At 48.6% G+C, this 27516-nt stretch overlaps 1 protein-coding gene across 1 annotated transcript; it reads left to right on the top strand.

The window, feature by feature from the left end:
* Positions 1-443: 443 nt before the first annotated feature.
* LOC8037531 lies at positions 444-27293 on the top strand. The gene is made up of 13 exons (XM_029973191.4): positions 444-620; positions 9678-9775; positions 11615-11675; positions 12200-12439; positions 12770-12929; positions 14920-15050; positions 15557-15859; positions 16605-16883; positions 17565-17645; positions 19398-19603; positions 23072-23233; positions 23907-24155; positions 26399-27293. Exons 1-13 carry the CDS (start codon positions 534-536, stop codon positions 26847-26849), a joined length of 2508 nt encoding a protein of 835 aa, XP_029829051.4. The 5' UTR covers positions 444-533; the 3' UTR covers positions 26850-27293.
* Positions 27294-27516: the final 223 nt, after the last annotated feature.

Genomic DNA, 27516 nt, shown 5'->3' with positions numbered 1-27516 from the left:
GGCCATTGTAAAGAACATTGGTACTTGCGGGTACCTTGCGCAGTATGTATTTCGCACCAACGACTTTGTTTTTTATATGACGTCACGTGCGAACCAAGTATTGAAAATAATGTTGCCTCAACTCGGAAGGCAGCATTGGTGCTATTCCGTGGGCTCGACACCTACCAAAGGGAACTAAACATATCTGCCTGAATTGTACTGAACGTCCAGTATTTTTTCCCAAACTCTGAAATTAGACTTAAGATGACAGCGATTCGTGCTTCTTAACGATTGGTTATACAAAACACGCGGTTGACCACTCCGTTGGTCAACGACAAAACAATACTTACACTTGTGGCCTATTTATGTTCTTTTTTGTTGCCAAACTAGTTTTGCACACATTCTCCGGGCCGTATTTACCGGCCTAAATATGGCAGTAAGATAGTTAACCAGTGTACCTCGGAGAGAGTCATGACTTCTGACGAGTGATGAGATCCGGCCTGTCTTTATAGCTCAGGTCCCTGTCGATCCGGAGGCTGGAGCAGATCTTGTCCATGCATTACCAGGCCACCCCGCTTGTAGCCGCTGGTACAGTGATGGCCATGCTCGGTCCTTCCGTCGAGATAAACTTCAAGGTCCACGTAAGCTATCGCACTTCTTGCCAAGATTACTTGACAGTCTTGACCTTTTTTCAAGGCAAGCTCCTTCGCTCAAAAGAAATCAACGTCTCTTTTTTATAACGAATAAACTCGGACACGCGCAGAAGGAGTTGCAAATGAACTGGGCACATGCCGTGCGTTTGACGTCACGTGACGTCAGGAGGTCACGTGACTGACGTTACGTAACGTCATGGAATTACGTGACGTCTCGGGGCACGCGATGACATGACGTAACGCGATGTCACGGTATCACGCGACTCATGGAGTCACATGACCTCAAGACGTCCCAAGGGGGCCTATGGGCTATGTGAGCTATGGTCATGGTCTCTAAAGCACGAGTCACCGCAATATCCGTGGTTCGAATGCGGCGTGCCAAGCTTTCTCCTTGAACTCACTGTAAGGACGGGGTTCGAAGCACGGATCTCGCCGTGACTCACGTCTTTTGTATGATGTATGGGCAGTATGGGGGGGGGGGGGGGGGGGGGGGGGGGGGACATCGGCTTAAGGGCTCTAACTATGCTACGCTTATATCTGACGCTGGAACGTAACACTTTTCTCATGGAGATGAGCCTATTTACACTATATGCGTTAAAAGCTGGAATACAGAGCATTGTTAAACTTTTCGACACGTTCTGCGGTCCATCGACAACGCGAGCATCGTATACGGATGTCAAGAGCCGACAGCTCTAAACCGTCTGCTCTGCAACGGGTCGCTCCCATTTGCTCCAAATACCGGAAAGCTGGACATGATATAACCACAGCCACTCTATTAGGGGGGATCGAGTGGCCGTGATATAACTATAACTTTGCTTCACCTCATGATGGACCGCGGACGACGCCACGGGCCATCCCAGCCAATCCAGCGTTGTACCAGGTGACTACGTGCCTGCGCTTCCCTTGGCTCGTCTCGAAGGTCCCGTGGCACTCGCACGGCATGGGATTGGTTACGATGACTCGTAGCGTCTCCTGTGGTTTATCGTGAGGCGAAACCAAGTAGAGCTACTCACTGCTGTGTTTGTCCTGTTTTCCCCAACACAGCGAAGACTAGCTAATGAAACATAGCTGTTACCATGTTTCACCAGAGCCTGCACATTAAAAAAAGAAAAGAAAGACGTTTACAACACCCTGTAACGCCGAATGGGAGCGCAGCTCTTGAGGAGGAGGAGGGAAGGGTGCTGAGGGGAGGCTATTCCCTCCTCCCTCCTCCTCATCCTCCCAGCCACTCCTCCTCCTCTTCTTTCTCCTGCCCCCCTCGTCGTTTTGCTCTCCTCCTTCTCCTCCCCTCGTCCCCCTCGTCCCCTCCCTCCCCTCCTCCTCATCCTTCTCCCTCCTCCTCCCCCTCTCTTCCCCTTTTCCTCCTCTCTCTCTCCTCCTCCTCCCCCTCGTTTTCCTCCCGCTCCTCCTCTTAGCGCGTTGCATCATGGGAAATGTCCCATAATGCACCGAGCGGGACCCTCGTTGTCAGGTTCGTCCGGGGTGGTGAGAGGAAGGATCGGGAGACTGAGACAAATGCATGAGAAAAAAACAAAAACAAATATATATATATATATTCAAGTCAGGAAGTAAAAATAAAAAAAAAGAGGAAACGTTAGAAAGGCAAAAGAAAAGAAACCATTCAACCGTCCAAGCACGTTCGGTAGGCAGTATAGTCACCCCTGGGGTCGTAGCCCGGGCCGCTGGTGCCCTTGATGGTTCGCCCCCTTGACCGTTGGTGAAGCAGAGCGTGCCGCGATGTCGGGAGGGGTCTGGTTATCTCGGGTCCGGGTGTCTTGATCCCGGGACGGAGCCGGTTGCGCTGCTGGTCACCGTGCTGAAGCCGGGACGAAGCCGGTTACGTTGAAGTTCAGCTTCCCTGCAGCCTGGACGGAGCCAGGCGCGTTGACTCTCAGCGCGTTGGAGCCGGGACGGAGCCGGTTACGTCGACCACACTGACGCCGGGACGGAGCCGGGTAGCGCACCGTTCGAGCAGCCAACCGTCGCGGCTCTTGGTCCAGCTTCGAATCCCTGCGCACCCGCGATACCGCTCTTCTTTTTCTTCCCTTCTCTTTCTTCGTTTTCTTTTCCCAAATCATGACATCAACCCACAAACACGAGAAGTTTGTAACAAACTTCTATCTTGTCCGTTTCTTCTCCTCCAGGTGCCGTCACAACATCGCTGATCGCAACCGAGAGATACGAGTTTTTGTCACGACACTTTCACAACACCCGCCACAAACGATAACGCCAACACTCAACCGTTGCCGAAATGTCACACCATTTCACACTTTTACCAAACAAAAAAGGTTTACAAACGAGGAATCTCTGATTCGTTCTTCCATAATACACTAAAGCACCTCGTCGTAGGTCGAACTTATTCTTATTCAGGAAAAATTTATCCGATAAGCGTACAACCATAAAACACACACACAAAAAACCAAAGACCTTATAAGAACCTACGACACCGACCAGCTGCCAAGGTTGGTGCCTGTTAGAGCCTAAGTCGATACTGACTGTGGTTCCTCCATACCGCTGACGTATATACGGATTTGTGGCACGCACCTCTCAATCAGCTCCGGTCAGTGAACCATCTCCCTCTGGAAAGGCACCCTAGAGCCGGCTTAAAAAGTCCGCGCCCACATTATCCCTACCTTTAATATACTCTACGTTGAAACTGTGATCTTTCAACGCCATGCTCCATCTCATTACCCGACTATTCGTGAGTCTTGCCTTGTTGAGAAATTCCAGCGGCTGATAGTCAGTCTGGACGCGAAATGTCCTCCCATACAAAAAGAGCTTAAACCGGCCAACTGCCCAAACCAGCGCTAGACATTTCTTTTCTATGTTGGCGAAGTTCTTTTCCGAGCTAGTCAGTTTCCGACTGGCACATGCTACTGGGTGCAGCATCCCTTCCTTCTCCTGCAGTAACACTGCCCCCAAACTTGCTTCTGACGCATCAGTGCGTAACACAAATTCCTTCTCAGGATTTGGTGATAGCAAAATCGGTGGCTGGTCCAACCGTCTTTTTAACTTTGTGAAAGCCTCCTTTTGCCTCGGGCCCCACTCGACACCATTAGGTGCTCCCTTTCTAGTCAGGTCTACCAACGGCGCTGCAACTTCTGCGTAGTTTGGCACAAACTGCCTGTAGAATCCTGTTAGTCCGAGAAACGAACGAACTTGCCGTTTCGTTTGCGGTCGTGGTACATCTCGAACCCTTTCGATGATTTGTGCATCCGGAGCTATATTACCCATTCCAATTTCATGTCCAAGGAAACTAATTTCTTCAAACCTATCTGACATTTCTTGGGTTTTACTGTGATGTTCGCTGCTCGTAGACGTTCAAAAATCGTCCTGAGCGTCTCTATATGGTCCTCCCATGAACTTGTTGCAACTAGGATATCATCAATGTAGTGATGCGCGTCTCGCACCCCATCTAGCAGCTTACGCATCAGCTTTGTAAACGTGGCAGAGGCGGTCTTCAGACCGAACGGCATAAACTTGAACTGATAATGCCCGCTCGTCGACGAAAAAGCCGTCTTCCCCTTAGCGTCTTCATCCATCGAAATCTGCCAGTAGCCTTTGGCTACGTCAAGTTTTGAGAAGAAACGCTTTTGTCCCGCTTTGACCAACGTCATGTCGATTCTTGGTATTGGCTCTGCGTCAGGATGTATGACGTCATTCAGCCGCCTGTAATCGATACAAAATCTGTTCGACCCGTCTTTCTTCTTCACAATGACCACTGGGGCATTGTACGATGACGTACACCTCTCTATTACGTCCAACTTGAGCATCTCTGTGATTTCGTTCTCGACTACATCTTGAACAGCCAAAGGTAGCGGATACTGTCTCACATGTATCGGTTGTGGAGTGGTGAGCTGAAGGTCACATGTCATGAGGTTTGTCCTACCAGGGCCGGTTTTCTCGAAGCGATGGTAAACCCATTTTGGTAAACCACGGTGCCTAGGAAGGGAAAAGTACCTAGGTACTGTAATAAACGGCTGGATATAGAACAACAATAAGTATTTTTGATTGGGCAATAAGATGCGCCATCTATCGGTGAAACAAGCCAGTCATTTTGTTTATCCCCTTTTTCCGCTGGTTGTCATCGATCTAGTATGGTATTTTAAGTCACAATATAGTAATGTTGTACTTGAGGACCAATTTATTTGCTTCCGATGGTAAGAAAGAAAGTTTAGCAACTGTGCTAGAGTTTGTCGACGAATATTCGAAAATGTAAGAAACTTTTCCTTCAATATGTTTCGCCATAAACAACGCATAACTTTCCCGTGTTTCTTCCAGTCTGGCAACGCCGGTGCTGTAGTCTCGTTTTCGTTCCTTGCGACGCACGTTTCTGCGCTTCCTGCTGATCTCAACTGTTTGCCCTCTCTTCCGTTTGCCCAACCGATTCACCGGTGACGAGAAGCTAAGCTTCTCGTCACCGTTGAATTGCTGGCCACCGGGGATATGTAGAAACCTCAATGCTGTCGGCATACTGTCGGCGCACTGTGAAAAAAAAAAAAACAGTACAATGTCTCAGCTGTTCACCCGGAATGAAGACTTTATTGAGGATAACCCCCTTTCTCCGCAAAGTAATCGCTGCTCACGAGTTGGCGTGCATAGTGTAACAAATTAAACGTCTTAGTATAAATATGTACCAACTCTCGTTCGCAAAACATTTTTTTTACTCACCATAAAAACACTTGCAAGGCTTATGTACCGTCATGTCTTGGATCCCGGACTGCTGAAGAGTGATGCGTTCGCGGAATGCTGCCGTCGGTTAGTTTAGCAGTCCCTCTGAACTATCGCTTTGCTTGACGTGCTAATAGGTTGATGGTGAGTCATTAATATAACAGCCAGATCGAAATGAATGTCCCTCGGCGCCCCTGCTCTCCCAGTCACGTGACCTGGAATTCCCCCTTCTAGGGACAATAGTTTACTTTAAACCACGGTTCGCGTTCGAGAAAACGGGCCCAGGAAGATCAGAAAAGATATCGCTGAAGTCCTTTATTAACTCGCGTGCCTCGCAAGACTTGTCTCTTTCTAACTTCCCGTTTATGACGATATCATGCCACCCTTGTTGCTTTGTCAAACTCAGCATTGGAATATGACCGTCTTCTTCAGTGTCGTGTCTGGAGTCGTTCATTTCGTGAGTGCTTGCTGCAGCATTGCAAAGTGCCTGCTCTTGTCGACTTCCTTCCCTCTTTTCATACTTCTTTAACATGTTGATGTGAAAAGTCTTCTTCCTTCCTCCCATGTCTAACTCGTAGTCAACTTCATTCCTTCTTGTCAACACAAGGAATGGTCCTTTCCACTGCATTATCATCTTGTTTTTATCTGTAGGGAGAAGGATCAACGCCAAGTCACCTTGCTTCAACTTCCGGTTGGAACTCTTTCTGTCGTAGTACCCCTTGTACTTTGCTCTTGCTTCCTCCAAGCAACTGTGAGCTAGCTTGCACGTCTCTTCTCTTCTCTCTCAACTCCAACATGTACCCGTACGATGTCTTGACTTCTTCTTTGAGGGTTCCGTTCGACCAGACCTCTTTCCGAATGGCCAGAGGACCTCTCACTCTTCTTCCGTAGAGTTGTTCAAACGGTGAAAACTTGAGACTCGACTGTGGTACTTCTCTGTACGCGAACAGTAGGGCTGGTAGGTATCTGTCCCAGTCACGAGGCCTTTCCTGGCACATCCGCTTTAACATCTGCTTGATCGTGCCGTTGAGTCTCTCTACTAGCCCGTTCCCCATAGGGTGATAGGGAGTGGTCATGAGATGTTTCATTGATAGAAGTCGGCTGACCTCTTTCATTAGTTCTGATGTAAAGCACGATCCCCGATCGCTAAGAATTTCTACCGGCACTCCATATCTTGTGAACATCTCCATCAGAGCTTCGGCTACTTCCTGCGCCCCGATGCTCTTCATCGCTACTGCATCCGGATACCGCGTCGCCATATCTACCATTGTCAGGATGTATCTGTTACCTGAGCCTGCCCTCGGAGCGATGGGGCCAATTAAGTCTATCGCCACTCTCTGGAAAGGTGTTTCGATAGTCGGCATTCTTCCTAGAGGTGCCCTACCAACCTTGCCTTTGGGTATTGTACGTTGGCATATATCACATGATCGAACGTACCTCTTAATCTCGCTCTGTATACTTGGCCAAAAGAATTCTTCAGCCACCAGGTTGAGCGTATTCTTCATGCCCTGGTGTCCTGACATGATGCTGTCATGTGCGAGGGCGACAACGGCGGCCCTGAACTTTTTCGGGAGCACCAGTTGTTCTGTCTTTCGCCCAGAAGAGTATTCCGCCGTCCTGTACAGAAGATTGTTCTTCATGAAGAACTGGAACTTGGTCCTGCACTTGTGCCTTCTTGTGATCGTTCCAATATCGTCGAAGCACCGAGTTAGAGTTCCGCCTGCTCTCTGTTCTCTAGCGAGTTCTTCCGCTGTGGTATTAATTATCGCCACTTGAGGTACACTCAGAGGCGTCTCGCTTTTCGCCTCATTTCGCGCGGCGCCTGTTTCCCGGGCTGCAGCGACCTCTGCTGGTTCCACCTGATGTAATAAGTCCCTTTTGTTGTCACCGGAATCGGTATTTTTGCTGGCATCTGCCTCCTTACCAGTACGACGATTCACCTCTACCTCATCATTCAATCTCTGACCCGCCAACTCATCTACTTTTACCCAAGCTGGGTTCGGGTTATTAGCGTCTCGTATTCCCGGTATATTTCCCAGCACCAGCTCATATAGTGGATTGCTGACGCACTTTGCCAACACCTTCCCTGTGTAGTAAGGCGTTTGCACAAAGATCTCCGCATCAGGTAAATACCGGACCGTTCGATCCAACAGAAACACTGGATTCGACTTGCCAGTTAGGTTCTTTTGAGGAATCAGCTCCTCGCGAACTACAACGGTATTACATCCGGTGTCTCTTAATACCGATATCTTATGGTCCCTGAGACGACCTTCCACGACGGGCATGTTCTCTACTAAGAACTTCGGGGCCCTCCCCATGGCAGCGTTAACAAATGGAATCTTATCGCCATTACTCAAGGTGACGCAACAGTCATCTGACTTGTCGCAGTTGCCTGGAGACATCGTCCAAAGGCATGAAACTTGGTGTCTCTCGTTCGGCTTTTCTCTACAAGCGACAGCCTTGTGACCACTGCGACCACAGTTCCAACACAGCAGAACCCTCCTTCCTTGTGCACTACTCCTGCAGTTTTCTGCTCTGTGCCCAGACTTTCCACACAAGAAGCAGCGGATGCCTTTTTGAACCTCACCTTTTCTACGATTCCCCTCGCTTACGGCACTTTGCTTATTTCCCATCTCGTCTCCTCTTTGTTTACTTGTGCTAGGTTGTCCCTGAGCCTCCAGAAACAGGTCAGCCTTAGCTGCCACGTCGTCCAAACCTTGACAGTCCCGCTCTCTCAGAAATATTGCCAGCTTGCTTGAGCAAGTCAGCAAGAACTGCTCCACCAAGACATTGTCTCGCAATGCTTCAAAAGACTTATCAATCCCTGCTATCTCAATCCACCTATCAAAGTACCCTGCCAATCGGGCCGCAAACTGTCTTCTTGTCTCGCCGTCTTCCGGCTTGGATTCTCGGAACCTGTCGCGGTATCCCTCTTTGGTATAACGAAACCGCTGGAAGAGTGCTAGCTTCACCTTGGCATAGTCCAACGCATCTGCCGGTGCCATCCGACCGACAACCGTGAGTGCCTCCCCGGTTAAGCAAAGCCCCAAATTAGTGGCCCACTTTTCCTGAGGCCATCCTAAGCCTGTTGCAGTGCGCTCAAAGCGCTGCAAGTATGCGTCTAGGTCGTCTCGACGCTCATTAAATTGCGGGATGAGCTTATGTGGGCTCCCAAAGCTCCTGGAGCCTGGTGGTTCCTCACGCGCGTCTTCCACATCTTCTGAATTGTTACGTGTATTATCGCGCGCTGCTATTCGTAGTTGAAGCACCTCCCGCTCCTTGTCCAGTTTCGCGCACTCCGCCGCTAAAGTTCTGTCAGCAGCCTCCCGTTCTAACCTCGAGTGCTCGCGCTCCTCAGCTCTTTCTGCTCTTATTCGGGCTTTCTCCTCATCCACCCACTTCTTCAAATCTGCCCTGGAATAGCCTAATTCTTCCGCTACCGCGATTAACTTGTCAGTTTCCATCGTTGAAATACCACCCAAATCTCCCTCACCCTTCTCACCCTCCGGAAAAAGATATGACTATGATGTAATGGGCCAGCTATCCTGGCAGGCTCGCCAAATTGTCAGGTTCGTCCGGGGTGGTGAGAGGAAGGATCGGGAGACTAAGACAAATGCATGAGAAAAAAAAACAAATATATATATATATATATTCAAGTCAGGAAGTAAAAATAAAAAAAAAAAGAGGCAACGTTAGAAAGGCAAAAGAAAAGAAACCATTCGACCGTCCAAGCACGTTCGGTAGGCAGTATAGTCACCCCTGGGGTCGTAGCCCGGGCCGCTGGTGCCTTTGATGGTTCGCCCCCTTGACCGTTGGTGAAGTAGAGCGTGCCGCGATGTCGTGAGGGGTCTGGTTATCTCGGGTCCGGGTGTCTTGATCCCGGGACGGAGCCGGTTGCGCTGCTGGTCACCGTGCTGAAGCCGGGACGAACCCGGTTACGTTGAAGTTCAGCTTCCCTGCAGCCTGGACGGAGCCAGGCGCGTTGAGTCTCAGCGGGTTGGAGCCGGGACGGAGCCGGTTACGTCGACCACACTGACGCCGGGACGGAGCCGGGTAGCGCACCATTCGAGCAGCCAACCGTCGCGGCTCTTGGTCCAGCTTCGAATCCCTTCGCACCCGCGATACCGCTCTTCTTTTTTTTTTTTTTTTTCCTTCTCTTTCTTCGTTTTCTTTTCCCAAATCATGACACTCGTAACGTCACAAGAGTCCCGCGCGGTTCATTATGGGACATTTCCCATAATGCACCGCGCGGTTACGCCGACGCCAACGGCGACGGCGACGCTGACGCCGACGCCGACGTATTTAATGTCCGTGCTGCCAGAAGCAAGAACAGCGTTCGTAGCCGATGCAGTGAGACCTATGTATGCTTCGCAGGAAGCAGCCGTCGAGACGCTGCACAAATCCGTGGAAGTGCTCAGCAAGCTTCCGACCAAGACGAGGCGCGCACTGCGAGATATGCCTGGCGTCATCAGGTACGACGCTGGTCCGATCACACTCCCTGACATGAAGTCAAAGACCGTTAGAAACAAGAGGTCTGGCAGAGAAGAGCCACACTCGTGTACGTGGCCGCGTTCCATGAACCTAAGGCTGCGCATCTTCCCGTAAACGTATACAGCATGAAACTCCTAAACCGTGTACGCGTATGGCTCCGGCACGGCTGACGTCGCGAGAGCGACTGGAAGAGCACCAAGAGCAGCCATACCGTTCCGACCTTTATCTTTTTTCTTTCTTTCAACACTAACAGTAACAATGTAAAATAAATAAAGCACACAACGAGCAGCTGTGCACTTTACAGAAAGATGGAACACATATATCTTTCCGCGTAAACGTCGGACGATTTAGGGGTTCCAGTGTCAATGTATTGCATGCGTAGGGACTCTTTCTTGAAACTACTGCACACGACTATACACGAACTCATCTATGTTACGTCACGGCGCGGTGGTTGTGCGTCGGGCACACTTCCGGTCTTGGGCTGTGGGTGGAAGCCGCCATGGGGCACGTGCATTCCTGTGTTACTTTGAAAGAAACCGGACAAAAACCTGCCTTCTCGTCAAAACGCCGCGACTGGGGCTGTACCAAAAGAATCGGGAAAGGTATGAAGATCAGTTACCAAAAGAGTCGGGAAAAGTTTGAAGATCAGTTTCCATGCGTTTTCTGCCTGTTCGGTTGGTCCGAGAACGTGAACAGGGGCCGTAAAAAAGGAAAAACAGAATCCGTTGGACCATGATTGCTTGGGCGGAAAGCACCTTGATTTGAATTCACGGATACTTGTGGTCGTCAGATTTATTTGTTTTGTTCCAACATGAACGCGGGAAAACCGTCAAGTTGCACGGACCACCTGTGGACTACATTCAGTGCGTCATCAAGTTCAAACGGCCGCCTTATCGTTCGAGCTGTCGTCTGCTCGTTCAAACGACAGCGGCCTGTAGACCAAACGTTTACCTGGTAGTTGCGATAAGAAGTGCAGACCTCAAAAGACGTTTAAGTTTGAAGGTTGCTTCGGTAAGTAGGCTCGGTGTAAACAGTAGATATAAGGAGATGTTGATCATTGCTACCAGTGGCCATCACCGACTTGTTATGCCCGATTCACTCGGTCCGATTCTGCTTGCGATTTTCAGTATCGACGTCGACATTTCAGCTACGGTTCAGGCTTTTGCAGCCCGAACGACGTCATGACTGAAAAATAGTGAGCAGAACCTCACCATGTGAATCAGGCTTCAGCGTCCATTCTGCGGCGTGCACGCGGAATGAATCGCCGCTTGTTACATTATTCGCGCCGCGTTTTGCGGTGTAACGAGCCCCGTAAATTTCGCTGAGGCCGCTCAAGTAGTCAGACATTGCCAGGAAGACGTAGAATCAACAATTCCAACGCAAAAAAGAGCGCGGGGACTCACACCGACGCCGACAACATCCCATTCGAATGGTTTGTTTATGGGCGACGGCGAGCTTCTTGCCCACACCCCCCTCGCGCATGCGCGGCGTCGGTGGCGTCCGCTAGGGGCGCTCCGGTTTCTTTCTAAACATGAGTTGGTGTATACAAAATGTGTGTTTAGTTTTTAAGAAAACGCTCAGTGTCTTCTTTGTTAACCGAAATATGTGTATTAACGAGCACACACCACCAATAACGTTCGAAGTGTTTAAAAAGATATCCCAGAAGTGAAAGCCTCCTCGAAGAGTGCTCCACGGTGTTTAAAGCAGCAGACGCGCATCTGATAGGGTGATAAGCGGGAACCAGAACGGAGTGGCCGTGACTTGACTCTGAGGAGGCCCCGACCCAAAACGTTTGTTGACTCGTTGACGCTCTTTTTCAGATCGGTGCTGAAAGGCCAATCGCTCATCCTGGCCTACAGGGGCAGTGTGGAAACGAGGGAGGTAGGTGTCAGATTGCAGCAACTTCACAAAACACTCTGGCGTTGTTGGAGTGACCTCAATAAAATTAAGGTTGCGTGAATTGTACTGACCAGCCGCGGGAATACATGAAGATGAATGGCGAACGCTACCGGGAAACCGCGCCCCTTTATTCTGGTCGAAAGTTTTAGAAAATCCCTCGTAACTTCCGAATCATATAAGGGTTAGGCTCTGAAATATTGGCGCCTGACTCGGACCATTAGCGCTATATTTGGGGAAAAACTGACCGTTTGGCGATGCGTAGTTCATTGGTGTCGTGGGAATGAGACTGTTCTGTTTTCTTCCAAACACCCGGTAAAACGACAGGGGGAGGGGGGGGGGGGGGGGGCTTTGCCCTTGTCTTGTATTATTTACATTATTGTTATATGTTGGAGGCAACACCCCTCCCCCCCCCCCCCCCTTTTTGTTTTCCCCTTTTCCGACACCACATGGGTACAACTATGGTACGACATCACATGGAGCTGACCGTTCTATCGCTCGGTGCTTAGCAACTGTGCAAGCTGTCGACGAGCGCCTTGTCAGTGATGGACGACACCGTGGAGCTGGTGATGCAGACCCAGCGGGGCGTCGAGGGCCCTGCCTCCTTCCTTAGTGACGGCGTGTCCCTCTGGCACTCCAAGGTGGGCGTCGAGGCGCTCCGCAAGAGGCAGCGCTACTACGTCAAGCCCCGTCTCATGCTCGTGTACGACGAGGCACTCTACGGATTCTCCAAGACCCTCTCCGTGGTGGTACGTGCGTGCATGTTCCGTAGACGGACTTCCTCGCGTTTGAGCTGTACGGCTAAACACGCAAACGATAACAACTTACCGACGTGTTTGCCATGTTTACTTAGCTAGACCAACTGTTAATTCTTATGAATCTATCAAAGGGCCGTAGAGATCTGACCTAATCTAGGCTTTGTCTACCAACAGTCGTGTTGTTTAATAGAACTTATTTGTCATCTGTGCAACGCAATCTAAGTGAGAGCCAATTTTGAGTATCGGTGGCTCTAATGTGTTGGCCTCGTATGATGCCACCGAGCTCGGCGTTCTGATCGAGTTGTCCGGGCCCTGGTGCAGGTGACGGTGTACAGAAAGAATCCGTTCCACTGCGGCTCCGGCTTGAAGTTCGTCTCGACGGACGTGGTGAAACCGTATATCCGTGACGACGCAACGGGCATGCGCATTCGCGGCACACCGGACCACCCTCGCACGCTCCAGGTGGCGCTGGCTCCGGACAGTGAGTGCGCGTCTTTTGGGACTTCTAGAAGCGCGCTTTTAACTGTAAAGGAAACAAAAGTACAAAAAGACTGACTGGTTGATACACAACGTCTTCATTAAGCTTTGGGGTACACTCGAAAATAAAGCATGTTCACTTTCCCGCAGAACACAAACACAGCCCATCATGGCTAACAATATAAAGGCTGGTTCACACATCTACGTTGGTCGTGTTCGCATGCAACCGAAACGACCGTAACGACAAAGTTACCCGGACAAGTGTTCGCCGTACACAGCATGGCAAGCGATGCAAGGGGTACCTTCGCAAAACATTTCATGAGTCACTGTTGTTGCTGTGTTTTGGTTGTTACGGTCGTTTCAGTTGCATGCGAACGCAACCTTTGCAAATGTGTCAACCAGCCTTAAGGATCTCAGTGAATTACGAAGCTCAGAATGCAACAGGCCTGTCTCACCAGCTAGTTCGGCCAAGCCATCGCTGCCGCGACGCATCCTGGGAGTTTTAGTCTTTTCGCTCGTGTAACGACTTCGCTGGAGCTCTGTGCGTGCAGAGCGTGAGACGGCACAAGCCGTCTCGTGCACGGCCGCCTGTTTTCTGTGAACTAAAGTTATGGCGGCATCACGCATGCGTCGAACGCTTGGTGAGATTGGTCTATTGCACATAAAAAAGGCGATGTGCGCAGGGAGAACAGGCGTGACATTTCACTCGGGTATTGTCCCTGATCAAAATGCCGGGTTTTTTTTTTTTTGTTTTTGTTTTTTTTCTAGTATTTTGAGCTTCGTGATTCACTGGGATCCTTCTATTGTTCGTCGCGATTAATAATAATAATTGCGCAGCAGGTATATTTAGACAGTCGAAAGCTAGCCAGCCCCAAAGGGCGTCTGGTGTCTTAGCTGTAGATGAGAAATTTAGCTAGTGCAGTACTACCGCTAGTTTGGGGTACGATGCTGATCCAAATCGAGACGGTCAGGGGTGGGATTGAACCCTGGGTCCTGCTCAGCAGCGCGAGGTTTCGCTAGTCAACCACGCATCCCCTCTCACCCCCCCCCCCCCCTCCTCTCTTCCATCGCGCGTTATTCTCTTCGTGTTCTGAAAAGAAGCGAACTGGCATATGTATATATATATATATATATACATGTTTCTTTTTTGTTTTTTTTAGATTTGCGTTGTGGTACGAGGCAGGGAAGGGAAGCAGAGCTACAGAGGTCACGGTATTCTTTTATTTGCGGGCTTCATACAAAGCACATTTATGCACAAACAAATCAGACAGTGGTGGTAGGAAGAACTTGTAATGGCCGACTAGAGCGACGAACAGAAACAAACGACAGCGACAAGCCTCCAACACATGCAGCATGCTCGCGATGGTACAGCTTTGGCAGGCGTTGAGTCGATCGCAGCTCGTGAAGTGAGCACGAGTGATTGCAATCCTGCCAAAGGTATCTTCGCGTGAATGATGATCGTGTTGGAGCATATCCTTCTTTATTCTACAGAGCCTGTCAAATCGCGAAAGACTCGGGTTGAGGCTTGTCGCTGTCGTTTGCTTCTGTTTGTCGCTCTAGTAGGGCTTGGGGCATAAAGGAAATAGCTATACTGTAGTCACTGACAGTCCGAGCATCTCATTATGGCTCCGCAACCAATCAAATCGCGACTTTAGCTAATAACAATGCCGACGAACGAATCACGAAGCAAGAGGCGAGTTTCTTAATCCAGTGACTTTGAAACCTCAGGAAGAATAGAAGCTTAGAGGTATATGGACTCTACTCCGATACTTCCAGCAGGTTCCTTTTCAACCATTTGCCGCGCATGCGCTTTGAGTTCGCTCGATCAGGGGTAAAGCTGGTGTGCGCGCATCAAAATGTGAATGACAACGTATAAATGGGACACAGCTTGCGCGACCTGTGTCATTCTGATATAAAATTGTTAGGGCGCCTAAACTGCGCCGTATCGGCGAGGCTTTCCGTTTTCAGTAATGTCCGGCTCATGCCCGCTCTAGATGCTAACTTCGAGGACACAACGAGCCAGTTGAAGGCCAGCGTTATGCTCATTGTCAAGTTCAAAGTTCCCATGGAAGAGGGTAGCGTGGTGGTGAAGCTGAACCCTGAGTTCATCAAATACTTCTTCATGGTGAGCAAACTCTCTTCTGTTTAAACATGACCGTATCATTATATCATTGTTTGTTTGCCGGGCGGAATGGGACGATGAAACACAACCGAATAATGTTCGGTGTGATGAGTAGCAATGGGGACCTTGATGAAAAACTGAAAAGCACTGGCTTTGTGTTTTTATGCTTGTTTGTGGGAATACGGAAAGCTTCTCTTGGGTCAACTGAACCTCAAAGGCCTGAAACGACTAGAGCACTTTAAACGGTATTCTCAGGATAGTCCCTGAAGGCCGCTGGCACTTCACGGAGGGGTTACTTGAAAAAGTTTAATACTTTTCAATTATATTTTCTTCCAGCAATCTATTGAAAAGTTGAATGAATCTTCCAAAAGAAGTACACTGCTAACCCTGCGGAAGCTAGATATATCCTCTTGAGCCTTCCAATAGACGCCTGTCAGACACAAATTGTTTTCATAAAAAGGTGCCTTGATTTTTCTTCTTTTTTAGCATCATTGTATCTCGATTTGCAGGCCTTCTTCCAGAAGGACAAGGAGCCCGAGACCAAAGACCTGACGCAGGACAAGATGATCATCCTGCATCCTTTGGCAACCTTCATGGTCATCCTACCTGAGGTGTACAAAGTCAAAGGAGGCGACGATGCCTATGTGACGTTTGTGCCACTCGTCGAGGATTCGGTCAAATCCCTGGGCCTAAATAACATCAAGTACCCGTTTTGGCATCGCAGCGACATGAAGATCTGGTATTCGGTCACGGCTGAGCACTGGAGCTGCGTCGCCAAGAGCGGTGGAGACTTCTCTTCTGAAGGTTGCGTGGTCAGTGCCTCTTGCTATGGCTGCTCTCTTGATAAAGTGCACTCTGAGTCTAACACAGCGTCGGGGACATTCAAAGACAATCCATAGGCTTCTGAGCATTTGCTCACCAATGTTGTAAAACCATCCTAAACAATGAAGGAACAGACTATTCATTGCCATTGCGGTAATATATTTGCGATTAATGCGTGGCTTGCATATGACGTGATAGCACTATGCTGGTGGTTGTTTATTTCTGCTTGTTTTTGCCGAAGAAAATCGGTGGCTCGAAATGTATACGGAAAAAAGAACGCCCATCAGGTTCAAGAAATGTCAGACGCGCGTAGAACTGCACAGACTATACAAGGCTGGGGCTAGATAAGAGACGGAAAAATTGCGTGGGGGCCTTACCGAAACCGCTAGCCTTGTACCTGCTCTACGAGTGGGAACTATAGTGCGTTACTACGGCTTCTCACGCGCTGAAAGTCTTCCTGAAAATGACTGATTTAGTGGTTTTCGATAACGCTCAGCACGTTTTTAATTGGAACCATATGTCTATTCTCACTGATTAAAAAGTTTAGTGAACTTTAATTAATAAACTGACTTATCGCAAAGATTATAAGTGTAGCTTTTATGGCTTTTTTTTTTTTAAGAAATCCGCAAGAATAAAAAATAACACCCTGTATATATAACATGCACCGTGTTGGGCATCGCCGTAACATGACCTGGCCACGTGCGATTGGGACCCTGGCGCGGCATTCCTTTGCAGATGGCAAACGTGAGCACGCTGGGAGAAATCATGTGCGAGTGCCAGGAGACGGGTGGAGGTGAGGCGGCCATTGCAGCCCGCTCTCACCCCGTCGATTTTACGACCAACCTCAAGCCCCTGGTTAACGTGTCTTCGGAAAAGGGGGGCAAGAAGGACGGCAAGCGGCTCAACTTCTACTTCATCGAGCACCTCATCCCGATTCTGCTGGCCGCCCTCTGGGTCAACTTTGTCGTCCTCTTCTACTGGACCATGAAGATAGCCGAGATAGACGAGCAGACGGTAAGCGCCTTCGATCAACCAGTTGTCAATCTGCGGCGTTGGATGGGCCTTTCGATTATTTACCTTTATAGCGCTATCTGTTCAGGAAGTTCTCAGCTGCGTTCACTGCGTTGTGCCAGGCAGAAAAACTTCGTTTGCGCGTAGTTGCCTCTTGCCAAGCGGCAGTGTCTTCTTTTGCGGTTGACGGGGGACACATTCTTACCCGAAGAACTCGATTTGCGAGTGCTATAGATGTAAAGCAACCAGCTACTCGTAACGGCACCTGTCTTGATTTAGGACGTTGACTCATGTGTGCAGTGTGCTTCCCTTTCCTAAATACCCCAGTGACCAGGAGGTTGTGTTGTGTGTGATTGAGCAATTGTAAAGAGTGGATATATGCACAAAAGTGGGTGTTACTAGGCGCAATTACAGCGGTGACTGTAAAGGCTCAAATGGGTTAGTTACGATGCGCGTCACAGTATGCACGAAAACGGGAGTGGCACCAACTCGCATTAGGGCACCCCAATAAATAACCCGCTAGCTGTTTTAGTTTGAAACCAGTTTAGCAGTGCGCGAAACCTGCATAATACCTGTGATCATGTATTTCTGGTGTATCGCTGTATGTGTGTACCTTTTTGTACGAAACCGGTGCCCTATTTAGTCCAGTGCGCGCATGCATACTTCTTTTTGGCCTTTCTTTAGAGTGCAACGGCTGTAGCCCCCGAAAACAAAGCTGGAAACAAAGAAGTCTACATCCTTATATTCCAGACAAGCTACGTCCAGGTCAGTAGCGACCGTGCCATGTTTGCACCATATGATTTAGAAATCATGTTAGTTTTCTAATGTGATAATGAGCGATTTCTAACTGCACCTGCACAGTAAGTGTTCGAGTGCAACCAACCAAACTTAACGATTCTCCCGATAAAAGAATACTAGAGCGCGGCGGCGCCATTTTGTTTAATCTTAAATGCGGCTGTATGACACCCGCCTGTCATCGGCCGAGCTGGCTGTAGATCAAACCAGATGCGTTCGCGACAGCCTTCCACCCGATAGAATATAGAAGAAAAACCCACAATTACAGCATGGCAAAACATCTGAACTAATTGTTAACCGTTATTCATAATTAAGGTTTCGTGTTTTAGGGTTTTTTTATGTGTGTGTTTTTTTGTTGTTGTTTTTTTTAAGCGGGAGGGAGGGGGTACCTTTTCCTACAGATTCGGGTTTTTTCGCTATCATTAGTGTCGGGAGAAAAAACGGGGTTTAGCGGGGCTTACGTTGAAGGAAACTGAAGACGGCCATCGAATTCCCCAGCCTCCGGGGAACATATCAGTGACCCGCGTACCCGCATACTTTGAAATGTCTCCACCCCGATAAGAAAAAGAAGCGAGGTAAAATGCGTGGTTCTGAAGCATGAAGAATCCTCGCGGACAGTAAATCTTCGGTGTTTATCGGAATTTACCTAACACGAAATTCTCTCCATAAAAATTCTGTGTTTTCGGGTTTATTTTTCTTCAAATTCGGGGGGTGTTCTTTTGGGGTTAATTATATTTGTTTCCAGAATCGGTGTTTTATGGTGTTTATTTTCAGCTCCGGGCAAAAAAAAAATCGAGATTTATTGGGACTAATGGTATAAAACGACTGCATATTTATAAATTTGTGACCCCTTTCAGGGTCCAAGGAACTTACCCCCGTGACCGTAAATTCTTGAGAGAAAAAAAAAAAAAAAAAAACACGTCATCCCGCTACCGACTACAGGAGAAGACGGGGGCCCTGGGTAAAGGATGTGGTTCCCAAAGAAAAAAGCGACCTCAAGGACAGATTGTACGATTTGTGTTCAGAATCACAAAAACTATTCAGCATATTTCTTTTCCGGGTACTTCCGTATTAAAAAGCAATTCGTTTTTTTTTTTTTTTTTTTTTTTTTTATTCCGATATTGAGAAAATTCTTTCCGGGGTTATTTATCGGGGTTTACCGGTATTTACCAAAAACACGGACCCCTATTCATAAAGCGCATGTTAATACGAATATGATATGTTGGAAAACGTGTCTACTCCTAACGTCATGGGAGACAGTGCAAGCGGCCATAGATGTTTCACACATTTGCGTTTGATCGACCGCGGCAACCGCTTACGACGAGAAAACGTACACAGGCGCCATCTGTCGGCATCGTTTTCGATCAGCGTACAACTAGACTGAATGCTTTGCACCATTTGCGAGATCCCATCTACGCACTATCAATAAGAAATGATCGTTTATAACATAGGATCATTCCAAGCACACCCTGAAAGAACGATGAGTAAAATACACGCAGAACGGAAAACGTTCCATGGCTACCAAATAGATGGCGCCACTGCGTTCTCTAAGCGGTTACAACCTCCCATCTCATATCCCCGCCAAAGAGTCAAATTGCTCGTAATCAACGTCTTCTACTATACTACTAGAGGTTGCGGCACGCGGTCCATCGCTCTCAAAACACAAATGCACGTACCAGCTTTTATTGACGGAACGGGGGCCCGTGTTGGGGACGCTCCTAGTACGCCGAGACCACGGCCAAGATCCAGGTGGAGCTGCACGGCACCGAAGGCACGTCTGGCCGCTTCACCCTGCGGGACCCCCGGTGCAACCCGTACTTCCTGCTGTCCGGAAGCAGCAACGGCCTGCTGCTCACCACCGCCCAGACGCTGGGCAACATCATCGTGCTCAGCATCTTCTCGGACAGCGAAGGGACCAGACCCAGCTGGTGCGCTTGTCGGCACACGCGTGCTTGGGGTATATGGCTACGCTGTCTGAAGAAAGAGCTTCCGACTGGTGTGTTTTTAGCCCAGAGTGTCGAAATGAAAATATCGGTTCGGGTCGGGTTCGGGTGCAGGGCTTTCGGTTCAGTTCTTGCGCGAGAGTTGCGGCGACGTCAGAACAGCGCCAAGATCTGATTGGCTTTGACTGAAAGGATAGGGGTTAGACCTCAATGCTAGATGCCTCGAGGTCTACCCACTATTTTTTTTTTTCGATCAGCCAATGAGAGTTGGGTGTTCTGACATCATCGCAACCCCTTCGCAAGAAGCAGACGAACTTGCAGTCCGCGTAGACACTATTTCAAGCGTGAAACGAGTAACTATATACTTTTATTGACATTCGTACAATCCACTTCTATTTTCAGGTACCAAAAATAAAAAGATATAAAAAGATTGAGTGATTTAATTTCGACAGAACAGTCAAAAGAAAAGCTAGATTGACATACAAAACGTCGTGGTTATACGAATCAACATCTATTTGTTTCTCTCAGTGGCATATACTGTACCTGAATCGAAAGGTTATCCGTCCGGTAGGTCGCCTAAAAGTGCCGTGATTAGTGCAACTTTGACTCACAGTATTAGAAGTTGAATCCTAGGTGTGCAATTACAGCGCATAAAATCATGGAATGGGCACCTCTCAGCAACGTGATGCAGGCGAATAATCATGTAGAAAAGGGCGATCAGAAAAGGGTACAGTCTAATCTATACGCCCCTTCGTACTCTAATCAAATCTGGCCCGAAATAGCGCGTGCCCAAGTAAACCTTTTTGGCATAGCTTGGGGTGTGAGGTTTTGTTTTTGACAACATGGCCGGTCAATTCAATTTCCAGATAAACATCACCCTTGCTAATTGGTGATTTTTGTTAAATAGAACAAACTAGTATTTCATACTCTACTCGACATTGCAGTATACTTAACTAATCAGCTTCTGACGGTCTGCGCGCGCAATCCTCATTGTTCGCCACGCGCCTGTGTGTAATTTTTTTTTTGTCCAGCCCACAGACACATCAAATTGTTGTTCATCACATAAAAGAGACAATAACAGACTTCTGTAAGTTTCAGAAATTAAATATATGTCAGAAACCCATAGTTATTTAAATGAGCTTCAATATCAAAAATTCGTTTAAGGCCCTCCCAAATTTCTTACAACAACGCCGGTCACTTTCCGGCGTTTTTATCGAGGATAAAAACGCCATCAAGATTTGCAGAGCATCTTTCAGGAAATACGGGGGTGCATTTACTTATGATGTAAATTTTTAAGATGATCGGACCTTTATTTATATTGTCAAGTCTTCAGGCAGTAATTAAATATATTTTTATCATCATCAATAAATTTGACTGTATGAAGTTCACATAACCGCTTCAGACCGACACAGGAGGACCCCCCCCCATACTCGGAAATACGCCAGGTGCAAAGACTGCGGAAACGTGCTTTTTTGTTCGCTGTTTGGCAGCGTGAAACACCGGGTCGCGGGATGTGCCAAAAAGGACTGTGTGCTCATGTAATAAATCTGAAGGTAAATGCACGAAATGGTGCACAAAGAAAGATAATAAATGGTATACTTTTAAATAATATCATATTCAACGCCCGAGTACAAAAAGAAACGCATAGAAGAGATCCATGCTATGATAGTACTAAATACACATAAATAGCGCTAAGGACAGATAATATATATATAATATAAATCACATTTGGACATCCGCTGACACGAACTCAAAATATGGACATCGGCTAGCACGATGCGTGCCCAGACGAACTGGCCATTCGGAAAACGGTTGAACGCATTCATTATGGTCATCAACAACTCTTAAGGCTCGTTCGCACACTTGCGTTCGACTACGACCGACTTCGACAAGACACTGAACTTGACCGACTTGACGAGTCACTGAAAAGAAAAAGAGAATTTTAAAACAGTCTGGTTGGGACACGCGGGTCGAAAAAAGAATTTTAGGCGACAATTTTTTTAGAGAAATATTGACGGCGCGAGACTTACTTTAAAATCTGCGCGCAGTCTATGACGTCACAAAATGGTGATACACTCATTCCACCTCAACGAGGTGGTCATACCCTCTCTCCGCCTCAACGTGATGGCCAAGCCCATCCACCTCTCCTCCACACGCCCAAAATGCCCAGAGAGAGAACAAGTGGAAAGGACGTGATTACCGACTAAATCGCGTCTCTCGCCGCCAACATTGCTCTAAAAATATTTTTTTTTCGCGTAAACATTATTTTTTTGACAAGCGTGTCCTGTTTTTATTTTATTTTATTTAACTGTTTTTTATGCGGAGCGCGCGGCGCATGGCGCCTGCGCTTTGCGTAAATAGCACGGTTCGCATAATGAGGACGGCTCATGAGAGCCACGCGAAGCCGCCACCGCGCGCTCCGCCGCCACCGCGCCCGCCTCGCCGGTCTCCGCATTCCACGGGAGTGACAACATAGCCGCGGCAGACGCACTGGCGCCGCCGCGTGCCCAGCTGTGCGCCTCCGTTGCGCAGTAGCCAAGTCTGACGCTGCACCGGAGCCGCTTGATAGCGCCTCATTGTGTGCGCACAAGCTCACGCTACGTGTATCCTGGCATAGCCGAGCTAAGCCACCGCAATTTTTTTTTCGAATTATGTTGTTGTTTTTTTTTCTTCTCTGCCCTTCGGGGTTAATTTTTTTTATAGATTCGGTGTTTTTTGTGTAAATTGGCTATAACTTAACCAATTTACACGAAGAAACACAGAGTCTACAGGAAAAAATAAAACACACAAAAAAAGCCTCAGAATTAAAAAAACAACAAAAATAAACACCGAAAACTCCGAACTTCAGTCGCAAGCCGTTACGTAAGGCTTAAATGCCTGTTTTCAGCCTTTCCTGTCGTAAGCAGTCAAAACATTCTGAACCGGCCTTAAATTTAGAGAGAAGAGATGCATCAGTTGGGGGTCCTGCCTCTGTCGTGAACTTTTTAACGATGTCCAGTGTGTGAGCGGGCACGCGTAGTCAAGACTCAAGACACTATACTTCGTTTCACGTAAAGTCAAGACAAGGTCGACTCTACAAGCCGATGGGACCATTTAAAACACGTTAAAAGTGCAACTTCATGGTATTCGTGGTGTCGCACGTGTTCAATCATCGCCGTACCAATCATGTACATACACAGAAGAACCAGTGACTTATGCTTGCCGTGCTATTTAATTGGTCTTGTGAGCTCGTGACGTCGTCTGCGTCTGGACTATATACTTCATCGAAGTATATGCTTCATATGACCTTCGCATGGAAGAACCAGCCAAAGCCTCCCGATGGTCCTTGTATATTTTAATGCAGAAGAAGGCAACAGGAGAGCTGAAAACTATTTCCTGAATCCTGGCCCTCTTATTCTAGCAGGCACTAGTTAGCGATATCTACAGCGACATCCCTACTTGGCATGGTTGCAGGCATCTGAAAAAGATTGACGTGGTGCACGAGGGAACCCCGGAGAAGTTCCTTTTCGTCGTGGACAAGTGGCTACGGTTCCAGGAACAGGACCGCGCCGACATACTGCCGTTTGTGGAAGGCCACGGGAAAACGTTCATCATCTTCAAACTAAATTTTATGAGGTATGCCAGCACTCATCAACAGCGTAGCAAATGTCACGCGACAAGTTTGTCTGGAGAGCCATCTGCGATTGCTGAAGTGAGGAAATGAAAATTATATAGGTCATGCTCTAGAAGCTCGGCTTAACTTCGACACGCCTCTTGTCAAAGCTTGATGATACACTGCTTAACCACACTCGTGCCTGGAGGGCGTCGATTGCACAAGCACAGTCTGGAAGTGCGGATGTCATGTTGTTTGACGTTTAGAGATCACAGGCTGCGGGACGCCAGTTCGTCTGCTTCTTTTGCAGGGGTTGCGGTGACATCAGAACGCTGAGCTCTGATTGACTCTGATTGAAGGATCGTGGGTAGACCTCGAAGCAAGCTGACTTCAGGTCTACCCACTATCCTTCATTCAGAGCCAGTCAGAGTTCGGCGTTCTCACGTCACCACAACTCCCGCAAAAGAAGCAGACGAACTTACGCTCGGCACTGAAGGTGGCGTATAGATTGTTTGATGGTACAGAAACAGCATGCAAAAGGTCTTCATGAACTGTGAGCTCTGGTACCGCAACCTGAGCGTCATGGCGCACAAAACACTTCCCCACATGTGGGCACACTGAAGTGCAAACAATGGGGCCAGTACTCTCATTTTCACGAGGTGCTGATTAGTGGGCGATCCCGGCCGCCGCTTGCAGGATGCTGCGACTGTGTCACCTGCTGTTCAGCGTGTTCGCGTGGCCCAGCGGCAGTCGTTTCTCACGGATTCACCGGCTGGTCACCATACTGTTCCTCGGAGTCATCAGCATGTTCCTGGTGATGCTGTTTCAGGGCTTTAACCCCTCTACCCGCACCGTACCCATCAGCTGGATCAAAATCATCCAAGTTGCCTGTCTAACAGCGATCATCGTGTTCATCGCCGGGGTCATCCTACAAATAATCTTTACGTGAGTGTTTTATTTGTTACACTCATGCAGATACTGTGAACGACAGCTTAGTTATCAACTAACATTTTTTGTAACTCCTGTGCCAGCGAAAGAGGCGCAAAAGAGATGCATGGGCTGGAACTGGGGAAGTTTGTAAGAACCTAAAATTATTCCATTCGAGAGTTTCCTACTAATTAACGTTCTCTGGATATGCAACCTAACACTGGCCGTAAAGTGCGTCGCCGTTGTTTCGTGCAAAATTGAGTTGAAGCTCCTAGTTTGAATGTATATCCCACCAGCAAGCTGTACGTCCTACACGGCACTGCTGATATTGTGGCGGAACATGGGGCCTATGTATCAACATGGGGCCTTCCGCGTTGGCCTCAGTGTTCTTTGCATGCGGTCCAAAATGTATATCCTGCCAATATAATCAACTCGGGTGTATTTATTTTCACGCCGTATAGTACGCTTCAGGAACTATAGTCCTTTTTTAGGATTCGCACTTGGTCCATTCAATAGCGGGCGGTTGTTGGACAGTTTTAACCTGTGGCTTACTTCAATGAGAAATGAAACGCCACAGTAAGGGGTACAGCCAAGATCGCATAGAAAACAAGACCTGTGCCTTTCCTTCTCTAACATCGTCACAATAGTCGCTGAAAGTTTAAGAATGACAGGGAGGTCAGTCGTCCCGCCTTTAGCGGGACAACTGAAGGAAACATAGGAAGCGAAAGCTTGTTACCTTCGATAACGCTTCGACGCCTCGTGAGCCTCGAGCGTCCACGCGCAACCAAAGCACGACAGAAGGCAAAGAGCGCATGCTCAGGCCGGGCATTCGAATCGAGACGACCTTCCGTTCTCATCTTAACAGTGACTACGGCACTATATTTGGAGATCAAGTCGTTTGCCTCTTGCGCAGGGGGGACGTCAGAATGACGACGAGTTCTGATTGGTTTTGATTGGAAGGATAGTGGGTAGACCTGGAATGCCTTGAGGGCTACCCACTTTTTTTTTCAATCAGGCAATAAGGGCTCGGCGTTCTGACATCATCGCAACCCCTGTGCAAGGAGCAGACAAACTTTGACTCTGCATATAAGTACAGCCCCGAAAGTTGGGCATGTTTCTAGATTTCTCGATAGAGGCTGCGACGTGTTCGGTTGTGGCGCGTGGAGTGCGTCTCCGACTGGAGCGTTTACCGTGTCCTCGAAAGTGGTCCCTTAATTCCCGTCAATAATGGCTTTATAAAAAGTGTCAAGCAGTCGAAAAACTAGCCCAGACACAAGATAGAACGCCGCGACGACAGGAACCCCCGCGTCCGCTCGCCTTTTAGAGCGCAGCTCTTAGGGGCCCGTTCCCGGCTTGAGCGGCGTCGGCGTGGCCAAGGTCACCCCAAGGTCACGTGACCCCCAAGGTCACCTGCATGGTCACGTGACCACCAAGGTCATTCCAAGGTCACGTGACCCCCCAAGGTCACCCCAAGGTTACGTGACCCCCAAGATCACGTGACATCCAAAGTCGCGTGACTCCCCAAGTCCCGTGACCCCCTCGAGGTCACGTGACCGCCCCGAGGTCACGTGACCTCCCTCAGGGTCACGTAAACCCCTCCCTCGAGGTCACGTGACCCCCTCCCCCCCCCCGATGACGGCATCGTCACTGATGACGTCATCAGTGACGTCACTGATGACGTCACCGTCATCTGCATCATCACTGATGATGCGATGATGTCATCGTCACTGATGACGTCACCGGCATCCGCATCGTCATCATCACTGATGATGTCATCGGTATCCGCATCGCTATCGTCACTGATGACGTCATCAGTGACGTCACTGATGACGTCATCGGCATCGTCACGTGACCCCCCCAAGGTCACGTGAACCACCCCCCAGTACCCTTCCCTCCTCCTCCTCAAGAGCTGCGCTCCAATTCGTCATTACAGGGAGTTGTAAACGCTTTCACTTTTTGAGCAGCATGTCTACGACAGACTGCCGAGATCGCGACATACGACTATATGACACGTCAGATCCTGTGACGCCATCTGCTACCACTTCTGGACCGCTTTCGATGTACGGGCGAGATAGGAGGGCAAAGGCGCCAGTCGAAGACGCGTTACAGGCAAAACAGTTGAGCTTTCAAAGTTAGATATGTTTCTTGATTTCTCAATAGCGTCTGCGTAGTGTTCAAGCCATTGTTCGCGGACGTCATCGTCACTTTGACGTCCTTCGTTGAAGACCGATCGGTACCATCTCCCGCGCCTTGACGTACAGGTTCTCGAAGCAGATGCCTCCGAAAAAAGTTCGCCTCACGTCGCGGGACAGCCAAGCCGACGCATCCAAGTCGGCCCGCATCTTGACCACCACCAAGTACACCGAGTACACCAGGAACCCCGAAATAAAGATCGCCTACGAGGTGCCCGAGTACCGCGACGAGAGCGCCGTCGCGGGTGACAAGGACCAGAGGTCAGCGTCCCTGTACGAGGATCGCGTCGAAGAAGGCATCCTGCCGTCGCCCTTGCTCTACGCCGCCCTGCTGGTGGCCCTGGTGGTGTCGTTGGTGCTTTCGGCCTTCATGGTCCCGATGGGACTCAGGTACGGCTACGAGGCCAACGTCGCCTGGTTTCAGTCGCTGATCCTGGCCATCTTCCTCAACAACGTCATCATCGACGTGCTCAAGTCCATCGGCGTGACGGGCTACGTGGCGACCCGGAAAAAGAAGTGACAGATCAGCTCCCTCGCTGATGCTGTACACTCTTGTGTGTTCGCTTTCCTGCATATCACGAAGACAGCCAATTATGAGGAACACTGGAACGATCCCAGCCAATGGCGAAGCTTGGAATACGACTAGGTTCGCAAAATGCGATGTGCGACGGGACAATGAACAAGGCGTGTCATTTGTTCAACGTCTCGGCGCACATGGCATTTTTCTTTTATCTAGACATATTCTGAGCAGTGTCATGTGCTGGGATCTTTCTGTTGCTGGCCGTAAGTGGCTGCTTTCGTGTTCTGCAGAAAAGTAAACTTTCAATTTTTTTTAAGTGTACCATCGTTTCTGTTTATTTTTTGCCGTTTTTTTTTTTTTGAGTTTTTAGGGATTTATGTCAGGGTTTATTTATCATTATTTTTTTACGAGTGTAAAGATAATAAAAGTGTGCGTAACCGCTTTCTCTCGACCACAATGCTGATCAAGAGAACGGAAAGTTTTATTCCGAATTAAAAATGTGGTCATTTTCCACATTTTTTTTTTTTTTTTAAATTGACAATAACTCGATGCGTCACGTCAGAAACTGTCGTTTTTAGCCGTCGATGATATTTATTGATATGTGTAACAATTGATTCCTTTCGACAAATTTCAAGTGCGACGAGTTGAATTCGCAGACCACCGAATA

Source organism: Ixodes scapularis, unplaced genomic scaffold, assembly GCF_016920785.2.
Source record: "Ixodes scapularis isolate PalLabHiFi unplaced genomic scaffold, ASM1692078v2 PGA_scaffold11__112_contigs__length_91849675, whole genome shotgun sequence".
NCBI lineage: Eukaryota > Metazoa > Arthropoda > Arachnida > Ixodida > Ixodidae > Ixodes > Ixodes scapularis.
Note: the sequence above shows the minus strand (reverse complement) of the source record. Positions and strands in the feature narration are given on the sequence as shown.

Coding starts and splice junctions, on each gene's coding strand:
- LOC8037531 (XM_029973191.4), top strand. CDS start 534: ATGCATTACCAGGCCACCCCGCTTGTAGCCGCTGGTACAGTGATGGCC. Junction 12,440..12,769: donor CCAAGACCCTCTCCGTGGTG/GTACGTGCGTGC, acceptor GCCCTGGTGCAG/GTGACGGTGTACAGAAAGAA. Junction 15,860..16,604: donor TCTCTTCTGAAGGTTGCGTG/GTCAGTGCCTCT, acceptor ATTCCTTTGCAG/ATGGCAAACGTGAGCACGCT.